The sequence below is a fragment of the Trichechus manatus genome, unplaced genomic scaffold (genome assembly GCF_000243295.1).
Source record: "Trichechus manatus latirostris isolate Lorelei unplaced genomic scaffold, TriManLat1.0 scaffold00009, whole genome shotgun sequence".
Lineage (NCBI taxonomy): Eukaryota > Metazoa > Chordata > Mammalia > Sirenia > Trichechidae > Trichechus > Trichechus manatus.
The window spans coordinates 18,714,645-18,734,591 of NW_004443945.1; the positions used below are offsets into that span (position 1 = coordinate 18,714,645).

At 32.2% G+C, this 19,947-nt stretch overlaps 1 protein-coding gene across 10 annotated transcripts in view; it reads right to left on the reverse strand.

Annotated features, from left to right (window-relative positions):
• The window catches only part of VPS13B (vacuolar protein sorting 13 homolog B), an 866,934-nt gene that overhangs the window by 377,688 nt on the left and 469,299 nt on the right, over positions 1-19,947 (reverse strand). For 6 of the 10 annotated variants that reach the window (XM_023726045.1, XM_023726044.1, XM_004370737.2 and 3 more), the window contains exons 26-30: positions 15,025-15,196; positions 14,338-14,452; positions 11,891-12,032; positions 7,997-8,405; positions 2,941-3,052 (exon numbers count right to left, since the gene is read on the reverse strand). In XM_023726045.1, the coding sequence (XP_023581813.1) occupies positions 2,941-3,052; positions 7,997-8,405; positions 11,891-12,032; positions 14,338-14,452; positions 15,025-15,196 (950 nt within the window). Of the gene's footprint in view, positions 1-2,940; positions 3,053-7,996; positions 8,406-8,812; positions 8,987-10,840; positions 12,033-12,586; positions 12,654-14,337; positions 14,453-15,024; positions 15,197-19,947 lie in introns of those variants that run through there. The other 4 variants (XR_002823075.1, XM_004370738.2, XR_002823074.1 and 1 more) reach the window with 4 other exon arrangements.

Here is a 19,947-nt window from a genome sequence, read left to right on the forward strand (position 1 = left end):
TTCTAGTTCTGCCATTTCTCCTTTGATGTTGATGACACAGTATTTCAATGAGATCTTGAAATATTGTTTATGAACTTCTATGTGAATACCTTTTGTTAGTTTCTTATTTAGAAATTACTTTGGAATGTGAGATTTTAAGGAAAAATTATTAGGTTGGTTTGCCATCCAAGATCCAGAACAGAGGCACCCCGAAGTTATTACACATGCCTGGAACATCAGAGAATAATACAATAACAAACACTTATTTGGCACTTAGTATGTGCCAGACATACAGAATTAACTTATTTAATTGTCATAACGATTCTGTGAAGTAGATAGGCACTATGATGAATCATATTTTACATGGCAGTTGAAGCAGAAAGGTTAAATAATTTACCTAAGGGTACACAGCTCATAATGGCAGAGCAAGGTGGGAATCAAAGAAGTGCGACTCCAGAGCCCACCCTTATAACACTATCTGTTACCAATGCGCCCTACGCCTTGGTGTCTTGTGATCAGTCATATTGCTCCAAGCCACCCCAGAGGACACTTCCTGTGTTTATACCTAGGCCTAAGGAAGGTCTTAGGTTATCATCCTCCTTTTCAGTATGAGTAAATAGAGGCCCAGAGGAACTATAAGTAGATTGCAAACCTAGGAAGAAGGGTCATAGGGACTGCACTGGGAGCTGAGGTTACAGAGAATAAAAACAAAAATGAGCAACTACAATAACAAAACAGTGCCAGTCCTCAGGGTACTAACAGTCAAATAAGAAAATAGACAAATAATTTCAATGGGGAGTGGAGGCACAAAATATCATGGGAACATATTGGATATGTAAGTAACTACTTTTTGAAAAATAAGTAAGGTTACACTAGCAAGAGTATGGATTTGGGGAGTGACACAATTGGATTTAACTTTCAGAAAGATCTTACTGGCATCATGAGAAATAAGGTGGAAGATGGTACATATGGAGAAGTAGGGAGATTCCAGAAATATTTATTTAATGTTTACCGTGAGCCAAGTATTATTAGAAGGACATTACTGAAATCTGGGAGAGATATGCTAAGACCCTGGACTACCTTAGGGTAAATAAGAAGTGACAGGTTAGAGATACAACATAGATATAACAATAGATCTCAAACCCAGAACCCCAGGTTTTGGCTCAGTGGCTAAAGGGGTAGGTCACGCCATTCAATAGGGAATGGAACTCTGTTTGTTTATTTATTTATTGTATTTTTTGGAGGCAGTGGCAGAGAAGAAGGGGAGATCAAGTACCTGAAAGCTGTCCAGCAGGCAATGGACAAGAGGGTGGAAGTCAGGAGAGAAGCCAAAACAAAGGATACAGGATTAGAAACACTGGTGGTCATTGAGGCCAAGAGAGTAGATGGACTTACCCAGGAAGAGGGTTGAACAGAAAGGAATAAAAGGAAAATCTTTACGGGCACTAATATTAAAGGAACCATTTAGGAAGAAGACCAGTAAAAAAGACTGACGAAGCTGCCAGAGAGATAGAAAGAAAACATCAAGGAGCCCTCTCAAAGAACACAAACTGAATTCCAAGCAAGTTAGGAGATAATTTGTGTAAGTGCCATAAGGGGGCGGGGGGAGGAAAGGAAGTATCTCAGTGGTTCACTTTATTGATGATGATAGGATCTTTTAATATAAAACAGATTTCTTCCACCAAAAGTGAAGTATGACCTTCTTCGAGGATCACTTATTTCTGAAGTAGAAGAGAAAAGATAAATATACCTAAAAGAATGTCCAAATGTTACAAAATGAAAGAATTTTCACCCAGAATTTATGTTCTACTGTAATCCTGGCCTTATATTCTAAGGGAGTCAAAAGTTCCTGAGTTGTAATCTTGGCTCTACCATTATTTGACTAGAGACAACTATTCTTCTAGATCCTCGGTTTCACAATCTTTAAAATAAGGATGTTGGATTACATAATTCCTAAGGTGTCCTTCAGCTCTGACAATCTATAATTTTATAGAAACTGGCTAAATGAAAACTCATTCAAGAGATGACTACTATAAGCTACCAAAAAAATCCAAAAGAAAAAAAAAAATCACCTCCAGTATCAGAGGAACTTGAGAAAATAAAATTCTTAGATCCATTTAAAGTAAAAATAACTATCACCTTCTAGATGATAAATCTATTACAAAAATCAGAATCCTTTCCTAGCAGTAACATCTATTGGAAAACAGAAGGAATTTACTTTTTAAAAGAGTGAGACTGTAACGTTTGAAAAACAGACCAGCAGAAAGAATTAAGACACTTATTCATCTGTATTTCTGTGACTTTTCTCACTTGGTATTATTTGCAACTGTACTTTTATGTCTGGCAGCAGTGCCAACTTCAGTATGAATCATATATTATTTTTATCATGTTGATTACATATGTTCACCAGTTTAGTTGTCCATATACGCTTGGTGTGGTTTGCAAATAGTCAGTGACAAAATCCAGAGCACAGCATTTTCACAGAAAGTGTTTACTGTGAAATTTCTCCTTAGAAGTTTGCTTTTCTTTACAGCTTTGATCCATACGACATTCACAGTCCTGCATTTCAAATAGCTTACACTTAAGAAAATTCGTTCACTTCTGATACATCATGACAACAGTAGGATGTGGTGGTTCTAGAGAGGACCTCATTTTCTTAAGTGATTAGAGATTTGGTCAAATTTAAAGTCTATTAAAATTTTCCAAACTGTACTACTTCTGTTTTATGGTGACTTGGTACTTACATTCTGTTATTCATCAACACTTCACAGAAATACTTGATTTGTCTGAATGAATTTAAAAACCCACAACTGAAGAAAATCAGAAAAACCTGGTTTTAAATATCAAAAGGTCCCGAATGAAAAGTATTTCTACAGGCTACACGAAGCAACTTTTATTGATCAGTGTACTTTTTTGCAGGGTGAAATTGCTGCAAGATTGACCATAAGAAAATAAACTTACTGGTAAATATCTTTCCTGAGGACAGATCTGCCAAGAGGATTGTCAGCCTGGGGAGCCATGGCAACAGAGCCAATCTTTAAAACCATGGTGTCTTCTTTTGCTGCCTGGTTAACTGTAACAAAAGAAAGATTTATGATGTATACTTTGGATCTGTGTGTAACTTCATGCATAAGAAGGAGAATTCTTTGAGGGAACGGGGCAGAAACACATGAACATAAGACCAATAAATTAGGAAAAGCAGAAGAAAAAATTGTTTAAAATAAAAAATATTGGATCCTTTTCTTAATTCTCCATTTCCTTTATATCCCATTAAGTAGTTCTCTGTTCAAATGGTAGCAAAAAAAACCAAACAATCCCATCCCTAACATTAAAATGTATGATATATATATATATAATATATACATATATATAGTATTTTGAAGGTATGTTCATTTAATTTCACAATCTTACACAACTGGATCTTGTTTTTCCCTAGTGATTTTCAGCCCTGAGTTTTTGACACTCCATTGGTGTCTACAAATATATTAAAGGATATCAAAAGAATTAGTAACAAATTCTCAAAGCCATTTAAATTTACATGATTAACAATAATTAAATATAGCACACACAGTATAGCATTTTAAGACGTGAAATGTCAGAAAACCCAAAACAAATGTAATGGCTGCAATGTTGAAGAAAGAAGAGACCACCTTTTCATGAGGAAATTTCAACTTGTTTTTCTAGACACTAATGTCTACTGTAAAATTATTTGAGAAATAGTTATCACATCTGTGTAAAAATTCTACTTCCTAAGAAGTCTAAAACTAAGGTAAAATATTTCAGAAAATAGTAAAAGGTAAAAACATACATCAATTCTGACTTAATAAGAGTAAGACAAAATTTAACCATCTATTCTCATCTTATGAAGTTCAGTACTTTTTCTATAACTCACCAATTAAAAATATTTTCCAAGGGTTATTAGGATTGGATAGGGGTTCCTGCTGGGTCCATTAGTTTATATTAAATTTTATCTCCCTGTTTTCCCACTTAAGAACAGCTATATTAGCTATTAAATTCTTTAACAATATACAAATATACAAATTTCTGGGTTTTAAAGAAAATTAAAATTAAAATTAATAACTTCTTTCAAGGAATTATTGTCTGCCATAAATAGCTGAGTAAAGGACTGGGCTGCAAGACTTAGAAATATCCTGAACAGAACACACCTACAAAGGCATACAAGCTGTAATTTCCCAAGCTCTAGTGCCCAAAGAATGCAAAAGCTAGGAGATTATTTCCAGCTGCTTCAGCAGTACATTTGGTATGATCTGACTTAGATTAGTCCAAAAAAGAAAGTCCAAAAAACTAAAGAAAGATATTCAGTGAGTGAAAAGAAGGAGCCAGAACAAGATGCACATAAAGGGAGCATGGGAAGGCAAAATAGACATAGAGGGAGGGAGGCAGGGAGGAGGGGGAGAGAGAGAGAGAGAGAGAAAGAAAGGACAGCAAAAAGGGAAAAAGAGATAAGTTATTATAATAAATATTAGCATATGGATGCCACAGTAAAGACAATACTTTTAAACGTCCACAGCAAAGAAGATCAAATAGAAAATTGCTTCTCATGCAACTGTAACGTTTTCAAATGACTAGAGGTCTGGCTTAATTATAGGTCCTCAGACTATGAACACTGTTTACATTTCATAGATCTTGCATTTTATGCCAAGCTTATCAAATAGTTCCATGTGGGCAAAGCCTCTGATTAAGCAGCAGGTATCAATTAAATCAATAAATAGTAAGCTTGGAGAATAGACCATACCACCGAAGTGCAATTAGTGTACTTGCTAACCGTTCTTCCAGGCTACAGATACTACCCACCATATAAAAATCTGAAATGAAATAGAAACACTCCAGTAAATGAGGTACATATGGAAGAAAAATGACGTAGTTGGTGTTACATACAAAGCCAGATCCAAGAACAGAATTCTGTTTCTGTTAGAGCCAAAAGTGTTCTCACTAGATTATACTATGAAGTTATATTTAAAAAAAAAAAAAAAAACCCCAAGCATATAATGTACATCATTCACAAACTAGTTTAAAATAATTAATTTTACTAAAGAAAGGATTCAGCTTATCAAAATGTATCTTTGAAATATGAGGAAAAATAATAAAAATATGTATTTATACAAGAAAGTGCCTTGAGTCATTTTTTCAGTTACATTATAGTTGGAAAGAAACAAGTTTCCCCTTTTTGGTTTATTTCACCTGCATTTAATAGCTTGACCATATGAGGAAATGTTCCCTCTAGAAGCATTTTCAACAGGAAAATGAATGTCTTCCTTCTTTGCTTTAACTGTATTTTTAAAAATTGAGCTTCATGAGGAACTACTCACTCTAGAAGACATACTAAATACAAAAAAAGTCCTCTAATTTTAAATAAAGAGCTTAAGCTGGAAGGCAAACACCTGTAGATGAATCTTGATAATCACTGCATGTAATGCAAATAATATTCAGGTTGAAAATAAGCCTTTCAATATCACTTCTGCAAATAAATATTAGAATGTTAAATATATTTTTCTTACCATCAACTGCGTTTTAGACATGAAGTATTAAAATGTTTTATACTTAATGAAAACATGAAATATGTCTGAAAATTTTTATCTTTTCTTGGGGCAAGAGACTGTGTATTATGTGTGTGTGCAGATGCATGCATGTAAATCTGTCGATGGAAAATGAAAAGGTTAAAAACAACTCTGAACTCATGAGCATTCATCAGTAACCAAAAGCTTGAATAAAGAGTAGAATTTTCATGCTATTAAAAAATAATGTAAGACTCTGTTGCTTATAACTAAGTTTTCTTAAAACCCAAGATGAATTAACAGTGTTTTGGAGTCTTCAACTTTCCTTTAAGATGTTCAGTATTGGAGAACATGTATGTAAAGCCTCAAAAGTACTTGAACTTATCACTTTGTAATGCTATACTTTTACAAAGCCAGAATGATAGTGACGGCCCTACAGAAAGCTAGTAACAAAACGTTTTAATTAGTTTTGGCCACATTTTCAGTTGAAGACAGACAGTTCAATGAGTAACCTACTGACCTTTAGCTATACAATGGGAAATAAAGTTGCATTTCATTTATGAATCATTTCTGACTGGTGTACAGATTGCTCAGGGATAATTTTATAATTAAATTTTCTCCTGAGAGGTTATCACGTTACAAAATTTAGTGGTGCTATCAAACTCATTAAGCCAAAGCTTACACATATATTTTTAATTTAAGTAATCTGATGAAAATATTATTCAAGCAATGTCCTTTTTAAAGCCTTTCTAGAGTAAAATAATACTACACTTTTGACTGTATTACTAGTTATTTAAGTAATCATATTTATTTCTAATGCAATGGCTGCTACAATCATGTTTTCCTTAGTCACATTATAGCTTTTGAATATATTAAATGGAAACATTCAAACTTCCATATAAAAGTATACATTTAAAAAAATTCTCTATGCTTTAAAATGGTTAAAAAGGAGACTTTTATGTTATGTGAATTTTACCTCAATAAAAAATTTTTTTCTCTAATCTTTGCATTGGTAAATTACAATCACTTCAATTAAGAGTAGTAATGGAGAGACAGAAAGTGTCAAAAATCTAACATAATACAACATCATTTAATTTTTGGCATGCATTTTTATATTTGTATTTCAGTACAGGCACATATTCCAGCAGTTCATAATACCTCAGAGTTTTTAATACAAAAACACACACACACGTACATACACATATACACATAGATGGCAGTGGATAAAAATTGAAAATGAAAAGATGTATGCAACATATACGCCAGACAAAAAGCTTAATTTACAAAGAACTCTTATTAACTGATAAGGAAAAGATGAGTAACTTCTTAGAAAAACAGTGCATTTTTCATCAGTGAGACTGATAAAAGATCAAAAAGTTTGGTAAACCTCTATTAGGGAGCAAGTGAGGAAAACAGTACGAATTGGTGCAGTCATTTGTGAGAGCAATCTGACTGTATTTTTTAACATTTGATCTAGCAATCCTTTTGTTAGGCATTTATTCTCCAGATATACCAAGGCAAGTCACCAAAAAAATACACCTAAAAAGCTGTTAGCTTTAGCAAAATAAAAGTGTTACCTTTAGCAAAATATTAAAATTAACCTAATAGTCCATAGAGAAATGTGGCAGATTATATTTGTCCAAAGATGGGTATAACAATATCCTCCATCCCACATGCTCGTTATTCAAGGTGACCTGCTTAGGAAATACACAGGCATCTGAACTGCAGAATTATACCTTAAACTGCCCCCAGCACACACACACACACACACAACTCTGTGTGTTAAACTTAATTGTGTATTGTACTTCATAACTGGTAGAGTCGGGCTTTGAACATGGGTCTGTGTAACTCCTTAACCACTATGCTATACTCTCGCCCAAAATCCTTACAAGTTCTCTATTCTTCTATAACATAGAAGCTCAAAAGGAAAAAAAAAAAAAAAAAAATCAGTCCTTTGTGTGGAGACATGGGATTATCAATTCACTCAGTTCAAAACCTGGAACAGTTTCAGAGAGTACTGAGAAGCCTGGAAGAAGACACAGGAACAAGTTAACTAATCATTTTTCCTACCCTCAGTCATCAGTTAAAAATTAAAATCATGGAATTTCACTATATCTCATAATTATGGTTATTTTGTTTTAAAAATTAAATTTTGCGCCTATGTATATATAAACTCAACATTTGAGTTTATTAAAACAGATGAGAGAAAAGTATAACCTTTAATAGCAAAAATCCTGAAGAAAACAAATCTCTTATTTCCTACTCCAGCAACTAATGTGAATGGGGTCTTCTAATGGAGTGAGATTCCTACCCAGTACTGTTGACATCTCTTTTAGAGATCTAAAGAACGACCATAATATAGTCACTCTTTCTAAAATGCACCAAACGGAAAACTAAACCAGCCGCCCATGTTTTAAAAAAACAAAAACAAAACAGAAAACTAAGGTTTCTAGAAGAAAATTATTTAAAATCAAACAAACAAAAAATTTGGAAGACAGTACCTCCAACAGTAGGCTGTAATTCCTTTGTTTTTGGAACGAAAATTCTTATCACACTTGTGTTGATATAAATCAAAGGTAAATTACGTGAAGTCAGTGTATGAGTCCTCATGGGCTGACCAGGAGATTTTCTTTTCTCTTTTTGAGTCCTTGGTAGTTTTGCTTGAAACATGCTTGCAATGGCATTAAGTAAAGGAAAACAAAGGACAATATCAAAGGCTTGTGCTGAAAGAAGAATTTCATGAAGAAAATGAGGAGAACCATCTGTTAAACCTTCTGATAACTTATGAAAACTTCTTCGTTCGTTTCTTGATGTTAACTTGTGGCGCACATTTTTTGTTACAGCTTTTGTATATGTCAGAGAGAGAAATCCATGCTGCTGATGAGAACCATCTAAAAGTTTTGCAGTAGTCTGTTCCAGAAAAAGGAAAGCACAATACACATTTAATTTAAAAAAGAAATAACTATTTCAAAGCAGAAAATTAATTCAATTACTATTTTGACATTTTTTGTGTCTTAGTAACCTTATTTTTCTTAATGGCACATTACTGATCAATTCTGTATATGGGGCAAAAGCCTCTATGTTAGCCTGACTAAACTTAAAGTTAGGAATCCTGAATTCTAGTTCTAGAACTTAAAGAGTTTAATCAACTTGTTGTGGTTGTTTCTATCATTTCTTTCTTTTGTTTAATGTTAAGAACTTGGTACAGACCACTTCTAGATTTTATCTTTTCATTCTTGGTAATTTTACATTAAGAGTATTAATATACTGTAAAAATGTTTATTTAGGTGAAAACTGAAGTGAACCATCTTACTTACGTTATTTTTATTAGTGATCAACAATTCAAATAGGCAAGACGATTGCCTGAAGTAGAAGGGAGTTAACAGTTGTAAGAACAGAGCCTTCCTTTGATAATCAGGCTAATTTATATGAAGAAAGAGCCTCATCAATACATGCTTTGATAACTGAGCTAGCCAGTTAGTGCATGTTTGCTGGAAATGGTAACATGATACAAAAACAAAACATTTGTCTTTTAGAATTTGTGCCTTTTCAGTGGCTATCACATTGTTTACAAACCTATCAACTCTTTTACAATTTATATTCCTCAAGTATAACACTGTAAATTAATATACACATAACATTTGACTGAGAATAAAAACTACATCATAACACCAATATTTCTGACAAAACTAGTTCAATTAACTTTCATATTTAAATTGGACACTATAAAGAAATTATAGTAAAGCAGCATATTTTTAAAAGTTTATAGTTGTGTATTCAACATATAAGACAGATAGTTCTTGAAACCAATTAATGTACTTAAGATTCTTTTATGCTAATTACTCAACATAAAATTAGAGTTGAGTTGTAATATTCTAGCTTCTCAATCCCTCTCTCCCCAGGTCTGATTATTATTATTATTTAGCTATTAGGGTCCAAAGATTGATATTAAGAGAGGAATTAAGCTGGGGAAGAAGAAAGAGAAGGGAACATACTGACATTAACACGAAAAAAAATTGTGAAGTAGCAAAGCAGCAACATGTCTGAGCCTATGTTATCTCATTACTAATAAACTTCTTTTTGGCTCTATTTTCTTCCTTTCATATTTTTGCCTATCATCCAAGAACATGCTGAGAGGAAAAAGTATGTAATTTAGTCATCACTGCTAATTTTGTTTTTAATCAGGAATTTACAATGAAGGAAGGTGAGATAAAATTTCTTTGCTACAAGTTTTTTTTTTTTTTTTTAAAGTTAACTGGAGGTTGTTAACCATTGTCATAGGACAACATGTGTACCAACTGTTTAATGAGAAACTATTTTGTTCTGTAAACCTTCAACTAAAATGAGAATAGCAGCACAACTGGAAGAGCGTAGTTGACATCACTGAACTGTGCATGTAGAAATTTTTGAAATGGTGTATCTTCGGCTATGCATACTTTCACCAAAAAAAAAAAAAAGTCGAGAAGGGAGAGGGTTGACATGTTGTGGGGTTGTTAACCAATGTCATAAAACAAAATGTGTACTACTGTTTAATGAGAAACTATTTGTTCTGTAAACCTTCACCTGAAATACAATTAAAAAAAAAAAAAAAGCAACTGACCATTAAAAAAAAAAAATGAACGTGGAATGGTAGGCATTAAATGGAATGTGCAATATACTCATTTTTGCTGTGATAGTCTGCTCTGAGAGTGTTTTTTACTATTCCCAACCTTCTCCTCTCTGATTTCTCCTTCTTTTTGCTTTCTACCCGCAAAACAAAAGAAAACAAAGTAAAGCAAGAACAAGCGCTCCCAGTCTTGTCACCATGTTGCTAGAGAGCAGGCAACAGTGGATGGAGAAGGGTAGCTGTGCTGTAGTCCCAGTGGGAAGGGCACAGCAACACTGTCTCTGGATGTCTAAACTGGACTTTAAGCAGGGGTTAGAATCTACTACCAATCTAAATAATCCAACACATAATTAATATATGTTAACTAATGGCATCATTTGAATCCTGGGAATAGTATGAAAGATGTTTATACATATGAATACTTTGATATGGAAAATATTTTTAAACATATTGAATGTAAGCACTCTTAAAATGTAAACTCCATGAATGTAGGTTTTTTGTTTTTGTTTTTTTTTTTTAACTGTTATGTCCCTAATTCCCTCAATATAAGAAATGAAAGAAGGAATGAATACTAGCTGGAGTTCAGATAACATAAATACTCCTTTTCATACAGTAATAATATTTTAAACTATTTAAAATAAAAAGTTACAATACAAAGATAAAGAAATTTTAATAAGACATTTAATAATCAAAAAATTTATAGAAAAATTAATAATTAAGGAAAATTTTTAAAAAGTGGCAATAAAAAATTTAGTTTTCTGATGAATACAAGTTAAAATTATATAAGAATGCTTCTTATGGACACTGAAGAACACTCAAAGACAGGAAAATAAATCTAAATAGAACTTTTACTGACATGAAAACCACACTTTATAAACATCTTTTTCCAGAACTAAAGACAGACTATGCTCAAAAAAGTTCAAAACCAAATCAGAAAATAGCATTTGCTGGGCAAAATATTAAATATTAAATCTAGAAACACAAACATTTAAAAATATTTTGGTAAATTTTTATAATGCTAAAGATATGTCTTAAACACCCTTTGAACTATAAAACAAGAAATAAATAGCTCACACCTGCTGAGAGAATATGTAGTAATGTTTGAAATGATTTAATAAATTATTAAGAGTTATTACCAATGTGATAATTTCCTCTTAATATAAAACAAGTAACATGTACTGCTATTGGTTATAAGAGCATCACTTAAAAAAAAATTAGCTTGGGAACATATTCAGATACATTGTGCCATTAGAAAAATCAGAATAAGCAAGTTCTAAGCTTTTGTAAGTCACTGGTTTACATAGTGCAGCATTCGCCTCCTAGGTAGTTAATGACAGAAGTATAGACTTGTCCAGATTCAAGACGGCACCAAATAAGGTACTTTGAATTAGTTATGAGAAGGCAATGGTATAATAATAGAAGAAAATTAAAAAAGCAATCTCAATAAGAATCATAAAAAAAATAATAAAAGCAGTACTGTCAACTCTTGATCATTCAATAAATGCACAATATAAAAAAGACATTATATTTAATGTCCTAATTTGAATTTGTTATGCTGATGGTAAAATTAGTTCATATTTACAAAAACAGAGTGACAAACAGCATGCATAAGTGACCCACGAACAAATTATAGTGGAAAATAGGTCTATGATTTAAAAATATAGTTAATTTACAAAGTGGATGACACAGCATGAGAAAACCAAGAGTTGACTCTACGGATAGTTCAAATTTCTTCTCTGGGTTCTTGTTAATGGAAGTTTGGTAGCATAATTTAAAAATGATTTCTTACAGAAGGAAAGAAGCCAGAGCAATTACTGAAAGGGTCCTGCTTGCTGATGGGTCGAACCAACAAGGTGCGTCTGTTCAGCTTGTCAGTACAGGAAAGGAAGACACCTCCACATTGCCCCAAAGACCAACACTCTTCCCCAAGGCTTGAGGTGATGGACAGGAGCAAGGAAGGTGAAAAGACAAAAGCAATAAAAGCCATAAGCAAAAAAATCTGGATAGTTTTTAATTCTGCTTAATTTTCCATAGGCTTAGGTTTGAGCCACTGGTAGGGTATGGCCTCTATCTGGTCCATCTCTGCAAAAGCATTGTTAATGGGACTAAACAAAAAAGAATTGTTTTTAGTGTCAAATCACCACTTTTAGCTTATGGTAAAGAAAAATCCAGCATGAACTCAGTTATGAAATGGGAACCACTTCCCAAAAGTCAACAAAACAGTACATTAATGATACCGTATATTAATAAAGCAATCCTACCTTTGCTTTTTTGATAAATTTGCTTAATTGCTATAACAGGAAGATGGTTACAAAACATGAGCAACTTAAATAGTTTAAAATGTAATGCAATTTGGAGGAATAGGTCAAAAAGAATTTACTCTGAGCTCTAATTCTTGTAACCATTAGTCCTATTACATGAAAGAACAAAGAGAAACAGTTTTATCATATATTTTCAAAAATCATAATTACTAAATGAGTCTCACCACAGGTTTTTCTTTGCACTGTAGAAATACTCCTTCAAAATGTCCTGACTGCCAACCTTCCCCTGGCCTGGAAAACATAAATTCACCTTATCTGTTCTCTTCAATTTTTCTGAGTTAAAAAATTGAGCATATATAACTATTTCAAATAGTTATGATATAAACAACACTATCCTGAACTAAATGTGGATTTCACAATGCAATCAACAGAACAATTTACATTAGCACCACACCATGGCAGTTCTGCACAGAAGCATTTGTACCAACACTAAAGTATACATTTATTTGGTTGGTTATTTATTTCTACCTCCCTCACTAAGCAATAAGGTCTGTGACGGCAGGATCTAAGTCTATTTTTGTTAAACACTATATCCCAGTGCTTAGCAGAGGGCTTGGCACATAATAGACATTCAATAAACATTTTGATTAAATGAATGAATAAATAAATTTAACTAAGTATTTAAAATATTATATAAATTTAACCACAAAATCAACAGTGAACTAGAATACAGAATATTCACATCATCAAGAAATTACTGCAACTACAATATTATACTGACAAATCACATGCAATGATTATTTTGATATAGATATATACCATTAGAAAACTAAAGAGCTAAACAATACATTATTAAAAGCGAATTAATCATTTGCTGTTAATACAACAAAAATAATTTCTCATTTGTTTGGTAAGATAATACTATTATAACAGGCCTTAATATAAATCCAGCAAAATATTTTGTATTTCACCATTATGAAATAATATTTCAGCTATGACAGATTTGGTAGTTATTAACATAAGCAATATGATATATGTGATGAAAGACAAAAACTGAAATGTCTTTAATGTAGAATTAGAATCTTGTTAAATAAAAAAGACTTTTTAGTGCATGTAATATGTACACAGAAATACATACGTGTTTCTGCAAGCACTCAATAAATAACTGTTGAATGGGTAAATATAATAAATCGAGAAAGAAATGGATTTTAAGCCTGTTTTTAAGCCAAAGTAATGTGAAATTAAAAATATTATGGTTTTTAAAAAATAATTTTTAAAAAAAAGCATTTGTGAATTTTATGGTATGTGAATTATATTTTAAATTAAACACCAGGTACTATCATATAGCAAGAATTTTTTTAAAAATTCTTATTTGGGAAAATTAATAACAAAACTGTTACAGGGTTTGTGAAAATATCTAAAACTTCACATTTTTGCTACCATTATTTATTATTACAAACAAATCATACTTGTATATAATCATACTTTCCATAGAAATTCATTACGGAAGGAATGATATGGCTCTAGGAACACCCACCACATGTATAGTAATCATTTGTCAGATATGAAAAGAGTCTTCAAAGTGCTAAGGGACATGAGATGCATTTTCAGTGTATGACTAGCACTAACATAGGGAATGAATGGGAAGTATACAGCTAAAACTGTGTTCCTGGCATCTTAACAAAAATACAACATACATAATAAACTGCGTGAGATGATTAGAAAAAGCAGTGTATTTCATTTAATATTGCAATGCAGATATTTATGAACATATTTACCACCTTATAAAACAAAACTTTTTAATATTCCGTATATAAATGAAAGCTAAGTAAAACTAACCAATTTATCTTCTTAAAAACCATCTTTTGGGAAAAGTATAGTTTTTATTATTTAATAGTGAGCCAAATTAAAATAAAAAATTCTTATACTTTGTTGAAAAATACAGCTTTTACCATATTCGTTGTTTATTATTTACCTGCATCTGTAGTGATCAATATTGAAGCTCTCTATTTTACATTTCACCTTGGTATATACATCCTGGACATCTACGGAAGCACTGAGATCTTCTAGTTCACTAACCATACAGACCTCTGGAATAAGTAAACATTACTATCACAATCAATATTAACATTTTCTCTTTTACATTTCACCTTCACATATACATGCTGGGCATCTATGGGGGCACTGAGATCTGTTCACTAACCACACAAGCTTCCGCAATAATAAGCAAACATTAACATCAATACAGCTCTCACAATAAAGTTAGGACACCTATTTCAAGAAAGTAGAAATCCCAGTGCATGTCTGAATTGCAATACTCTGATATCAGTGGAGATCTCTGCAATACATGTAGTGACTTATATAATGCATCAATATGATAATCTGTGAAAACTAACCTCATGGTCTTTGGAGTGAACTTTAATAAAAACAAGACAAAATTTAGATATCACAAAGTCAAAGAGAATATGTGCACAGAAAGACATAAACCCTAAATACTGGCAAGATTCAACGTATCAGTTTTTCTAGTAGCTATCACTTGAATTAGATCTAATGTTTATTTAATTATAAATGACAATAACAAGTAAAGCCAAATCTACTATTTCCTCTAGAAACAGTGCTTAATATTGGATCTTCTCAAGTAAGAAGAAAAGTAGTCCTGTACCTGTGCCTTTATTTTCAGGATCAGGAGCAAAGAGCTTTATAGTAATTTTGGGGAGCACCCACTGCATCCACAGACTAACGCATCCACTGGATCCACCAATGTTACTTGTGGTTTGTTCCAAGGTGACAGAATCTGAGAATGGTGAGTCATCACCTGCTTGTACAGAATCTCCCTGGGGTAAGGAAAAAAAGAACAAAGCACTTTGTAACTTAAGTAAATATAATTTACGAAAAAAATTATAATTTAAAATCTGCAATTATTACTTGTAACTTTCTCACATCATAAGCTAATCAATATAAACATAAACTAACCAAACAGGTTTTATAGCTACAATGTGCATGCATGTCATTCCAATTTTCCCTAAAAGTATGTAAGGATCCAGAACAAGTTAGGATCATAGCAATGAGTATTTCCTTACAGAGCAGGGCCTGTAAGCTACAGCCAACAGACAAATCCAGCTGTTTTTGTAAATAAAGTTTTAGTAGATCATAGTCACACCCATTCATTTATATATTGTTTATGGCTACTTTTCAGCAGAGTTGAGAAGTTGCCACAGAGATACTATGACCCCACAAAGCTTAAAAATTTACTATTTAGCCCTTTACAGAAAAATTTTTTTTTCACCCCTGCTATAGAGTATTTATGCATGAATCTAGAGTAACCATACCAAAGTCATTAGGTTAGTTTTAAAATCAGCAAAACATTCACCATGCCTCGCATATTTAAATATATGAAGATGTTACAAAAATTACTAGATTTGACAATAGATTTTTAAATGTTTTATATGGCTAAATATCTCTTAACTAGAGGTATGGGGGGGGTGAGCTTATTCAATTCAACAGTATCTACTGAACTCTGGATACATACAAGGTTCTAAATTTGGAGCTAACGTATCTGCTGTCAAAAGTTTGTTTGCTTTTAGTCTTTTCAGGAACTTACTGACTCTGAAGAAAATAAACCCTAGTTTGGAGTTGTGTAGCTCCAGTCTCAAAAGGAGAAGGAGATGGTGCCAGAGACAGTGACCACTCACTGATAAACTTTGTTTTTTTGTTTGTTTGTTGTTTGTTTTTAGGGTTAGCTACCAAGTATTTGGGCTTTAAAAAGCCCGAACTTTGCTGTCCATTTAACACCTACAAAGAAAACTTGGGAACCTAAACTCATACTCTGGGAACTAATCAAATACACAACAAAATGCTTATTTGTTTAACAGATGTGTGTATATACATTTAAAAAATAGTTATATATACTTAATTTGGCAGGCTGTATGATATAAGGTTAAGGATAACTGACACTACAGAAGTGATTTTAGGCAACTGATTTTTTTCCTCCTCTGCAAAATGGTTACTATAATGCTATTGATCTCTTAGAGTTGTTGTTAAGATTAAATGAGAACACGTATGTAAAGTGATTAACAGCATGTTACTTTCCTATGCTAAGCACTCATGACCAGTACTCAACAGCCAGAACAAAACACCCCTTAAAATTCAACAGAAGACAATATAACATGGTCAGTATGTTTTTCTTTATGGATAAATTCTCAGAGCAGAACAAGCCATTAGCTTGACACCTAACAACAGGAAAGGTAAGTAAAAAAACCCCATATAAAACCAAAGCAAATACCCTGCTCTCATTACCACAGACAAGGGTATATGCAGTTCCTTTAGGAAGCTACCTTGACCTGAGTGTTTCACACTATCTTTCAATCAGAAGAAAATTCAATTTTCCTGAATCTCCAGAAGACGACACCAAATGAGAAATATTTCTACAAAACAACAGGCCAAGTGTTTATTGTTAAAACACTTGGGCATCAAGTACAGCAAAGCAATAGTGTCCTGTGATTTACTATGACATAAAATTATAGATTTAAACCTGAAGACAATATCGTTTATGCATTAATATTCTGCTCTGTTTCCAAATCTACAGCAGAAACGGAGCCAGAAGCAGAGATGCTGAACTATTTTCCCACACCACCTCACACCAAGTCCTAAAATATACAGTTTCTTTCACCATTTTGTTGCAAATTGACCAATACTGTGTTTATTTTTCTAGCTGAATATATCTTTGTTCATCAGGAAGAGCAAATACTTGAGCCCCTCATTCTTGGCCTGCTTCAGAGCTCAGGGATGATCATAGTTTTGGCCACGTTACCACTCTCCCTTATCAAAATAACTCCAGCATTTTTGTTCAATCACAAAACTTCCCCAAGGGCTAAACACTTTCACCACTGTTTGCACTATAAGTCAACAGTAACAAGTGGCCTGCTGTGGTCTCCATTACCTTTGCTCTCACTATTTCATTGCAAGGGTGGGAAAAATGATTAACTATTTTTAAGCTCAGTACTTAGGTGTCTCACTCATATCTCCCCCTCCACCATCACTCAGACTGAAATTCAGGAAGCCGGAGCTGTATTTGCCTACAAGGACCGTGCTCAATATCAACACGTCAGCATGAAAAGAATTACTCATAGTTTAAAGTATAAATCAACCGAGGATCACATAAACAAATACTTCTTTTTTCTATTTAATACAAAAAATTGTTAGAGTATGTTTCTATAAAACTAGGTTCACTCATAGTAAGGTCTCTATATTTGAAAGAATTTAAAAATAATAAATTTGACTCAATTTAGCAAGAAAAACAATACTCTAAATAGTAAAAAATTTAAAAATTTTTAATGAACTGTTTTGAATGAAAAATTTTAGTCAGAAACAAACAAAATCAAAACTGAGATTTCAAAGTGATCCCCTGATACATAATTCACGTAAATATTAAATGAAATAAGTCTATTTTCAGGAGGAGATTTAGAATAATTATGAAATATTCTTAAAATAGCATTTGAGGAAAAAGTTTAAACTAAACATACTATCTAAAGGGTTGTTCATAATAACAACCTGAGACAGGTTACTGCTTAGAAGACTACGTTAACAGTATTTGAATGCGATGGGAAAATTGGCAACAGTTTTACTATATAATCGTTTGTGCTAAGTAACTTTTCAGTCTAATACTAACTTTTTATTCAATTGAAAATCAAAGCATTTTAAACAATTACTGGAATTAAGAAATGAACCAGTTTGTGATGGATTTTTTTTTTTTTTTTAAAGAACTCAGCTGTTAATAAAGCCGTATTAATTCCTGGATCAATAAGCAATGCAAGTCAAATTTTGTCATGAACTAAGCTTTTAAATACTGGGAGATTAAAATAATCAATTTTTACCTGAAGGAGAGCTGTAAATCAATACTGATGAATTCACTCAGCATTTTAGATTTTTTCTAAAGGTTTATAATTATTCCTTAATCACTGCTTTGAAAAGGATAGCATTAAAAATATCACACATACATACAAGAAAGATAATATTAAAGAAAAGAAAAACCACTAAATGGTTTGCATAAAATCACAACTGAGTTAGAGGTGTTTCATTTCATCAAAATAATATAGCCATTCCATAATAACTGTCCTTTCTAGATCACTTTTTCTGAAACTACTAAGAATCGAAGTCCAAAGTATCATTTTATATTAGTATCTTCTGAGAAACCCGTAGATTATGAATTTATCCTGTAAGAAAAGTATATGAAAATGCATGTATTTGTGTGTGTGTGTGTATTTGGTTTGTTTACTTGTCATGAATCGTAACCATCAAAACGTTAGTGCTTTTTAAGGTAGCTTTTATCAATGGGCTGTCCTATTTAAGCACAACAGCATGAAAAAAAAAATTTTAATGAACATAATTATATAATGCCTGTGTTCCCCTTTAGAATACTTAGATTAATATCCTTGTCTATTAATTCTTTACCATTTCATTCTCTCTCTCTTCTAAGACCAACTAAAAACTTATGTATCCAAGTAATTCCTAAATTAAAACCTCCCCACTTTTGATGAGGTATGTGTTATAGTGAAATGCTCTTTCAGTAAGGATTATCCTAATTTCCTAACAATTAAGATTGTTATGGCACCTAACAACCAACTAGGATTGATTATCATGGGAATATATATATTGTGATTGAATAATATATAGTGATTGTGAAGATTTATACATGAAAAGCAGAATTTAGAGTCTTGGCTAAAATGAGAATATTAATAATACAGCACAGAAATATAAGGAAAAGAGGGAACTTAAAGCAATTGCTCTTGTTTCTAAATCAATTTCAACCCAATTCCAGTGACAACTATCATATTTCTACACAAATAACATGTGTGTTACATGTTTTTTTGGACAACCACTCAACCCCCTCGTGCATTATCTTCCCAGGTGCGCTATGTGCATTACATTATATGTTTGGGTATTTTATTTACATTGGTGCATTATTTGCGAAAAAATACAGTAATAGTTAAAAAAAAAAAAAAAAAAAAGGATGGTGCTAGAAAGGAGCAAACCAGAGAACCTCTTTGATTTTTCCAAATATTTAAGGGAAAAAAACAAAACAAAACAAAAACCAATCTTACACATACTATTCCAGAGAATACAATAAAAGGAAACACTTCTACCTCATTTTATATGAGTATAACCTTGACACCAAATTATGACAGGGATATTATCAGAAAGAAAAATTAAACGCCAGTATCACTCATGAATACAGATATAAAAATTCTAAACAAAATATTAGGAATCACAATCTCAGTTAAAAAAATATATCACAGAATAAATCTAATAAAAACTGGGCAAGACCTCTACAAAGAAAAGTAGAAACTTCACTAGAAGTAAAAGTGATTTTAATAAATAGAGAAATACACTATTATAGACTAAAAGATTCAGTATTACAAACAGGTAAATTCACCCTAAATTTATCTATAGATTCAAAGTAATGTCAATAAAAATTTAGTATTTTATGGACATTAGCATGATGATTTGTAAATTTAGATAAAAAAGGAAAGGCACCAAGAATAGCCAAGTTACTCTGAAAGAAAAAGAACATGATGGACAGACTTAG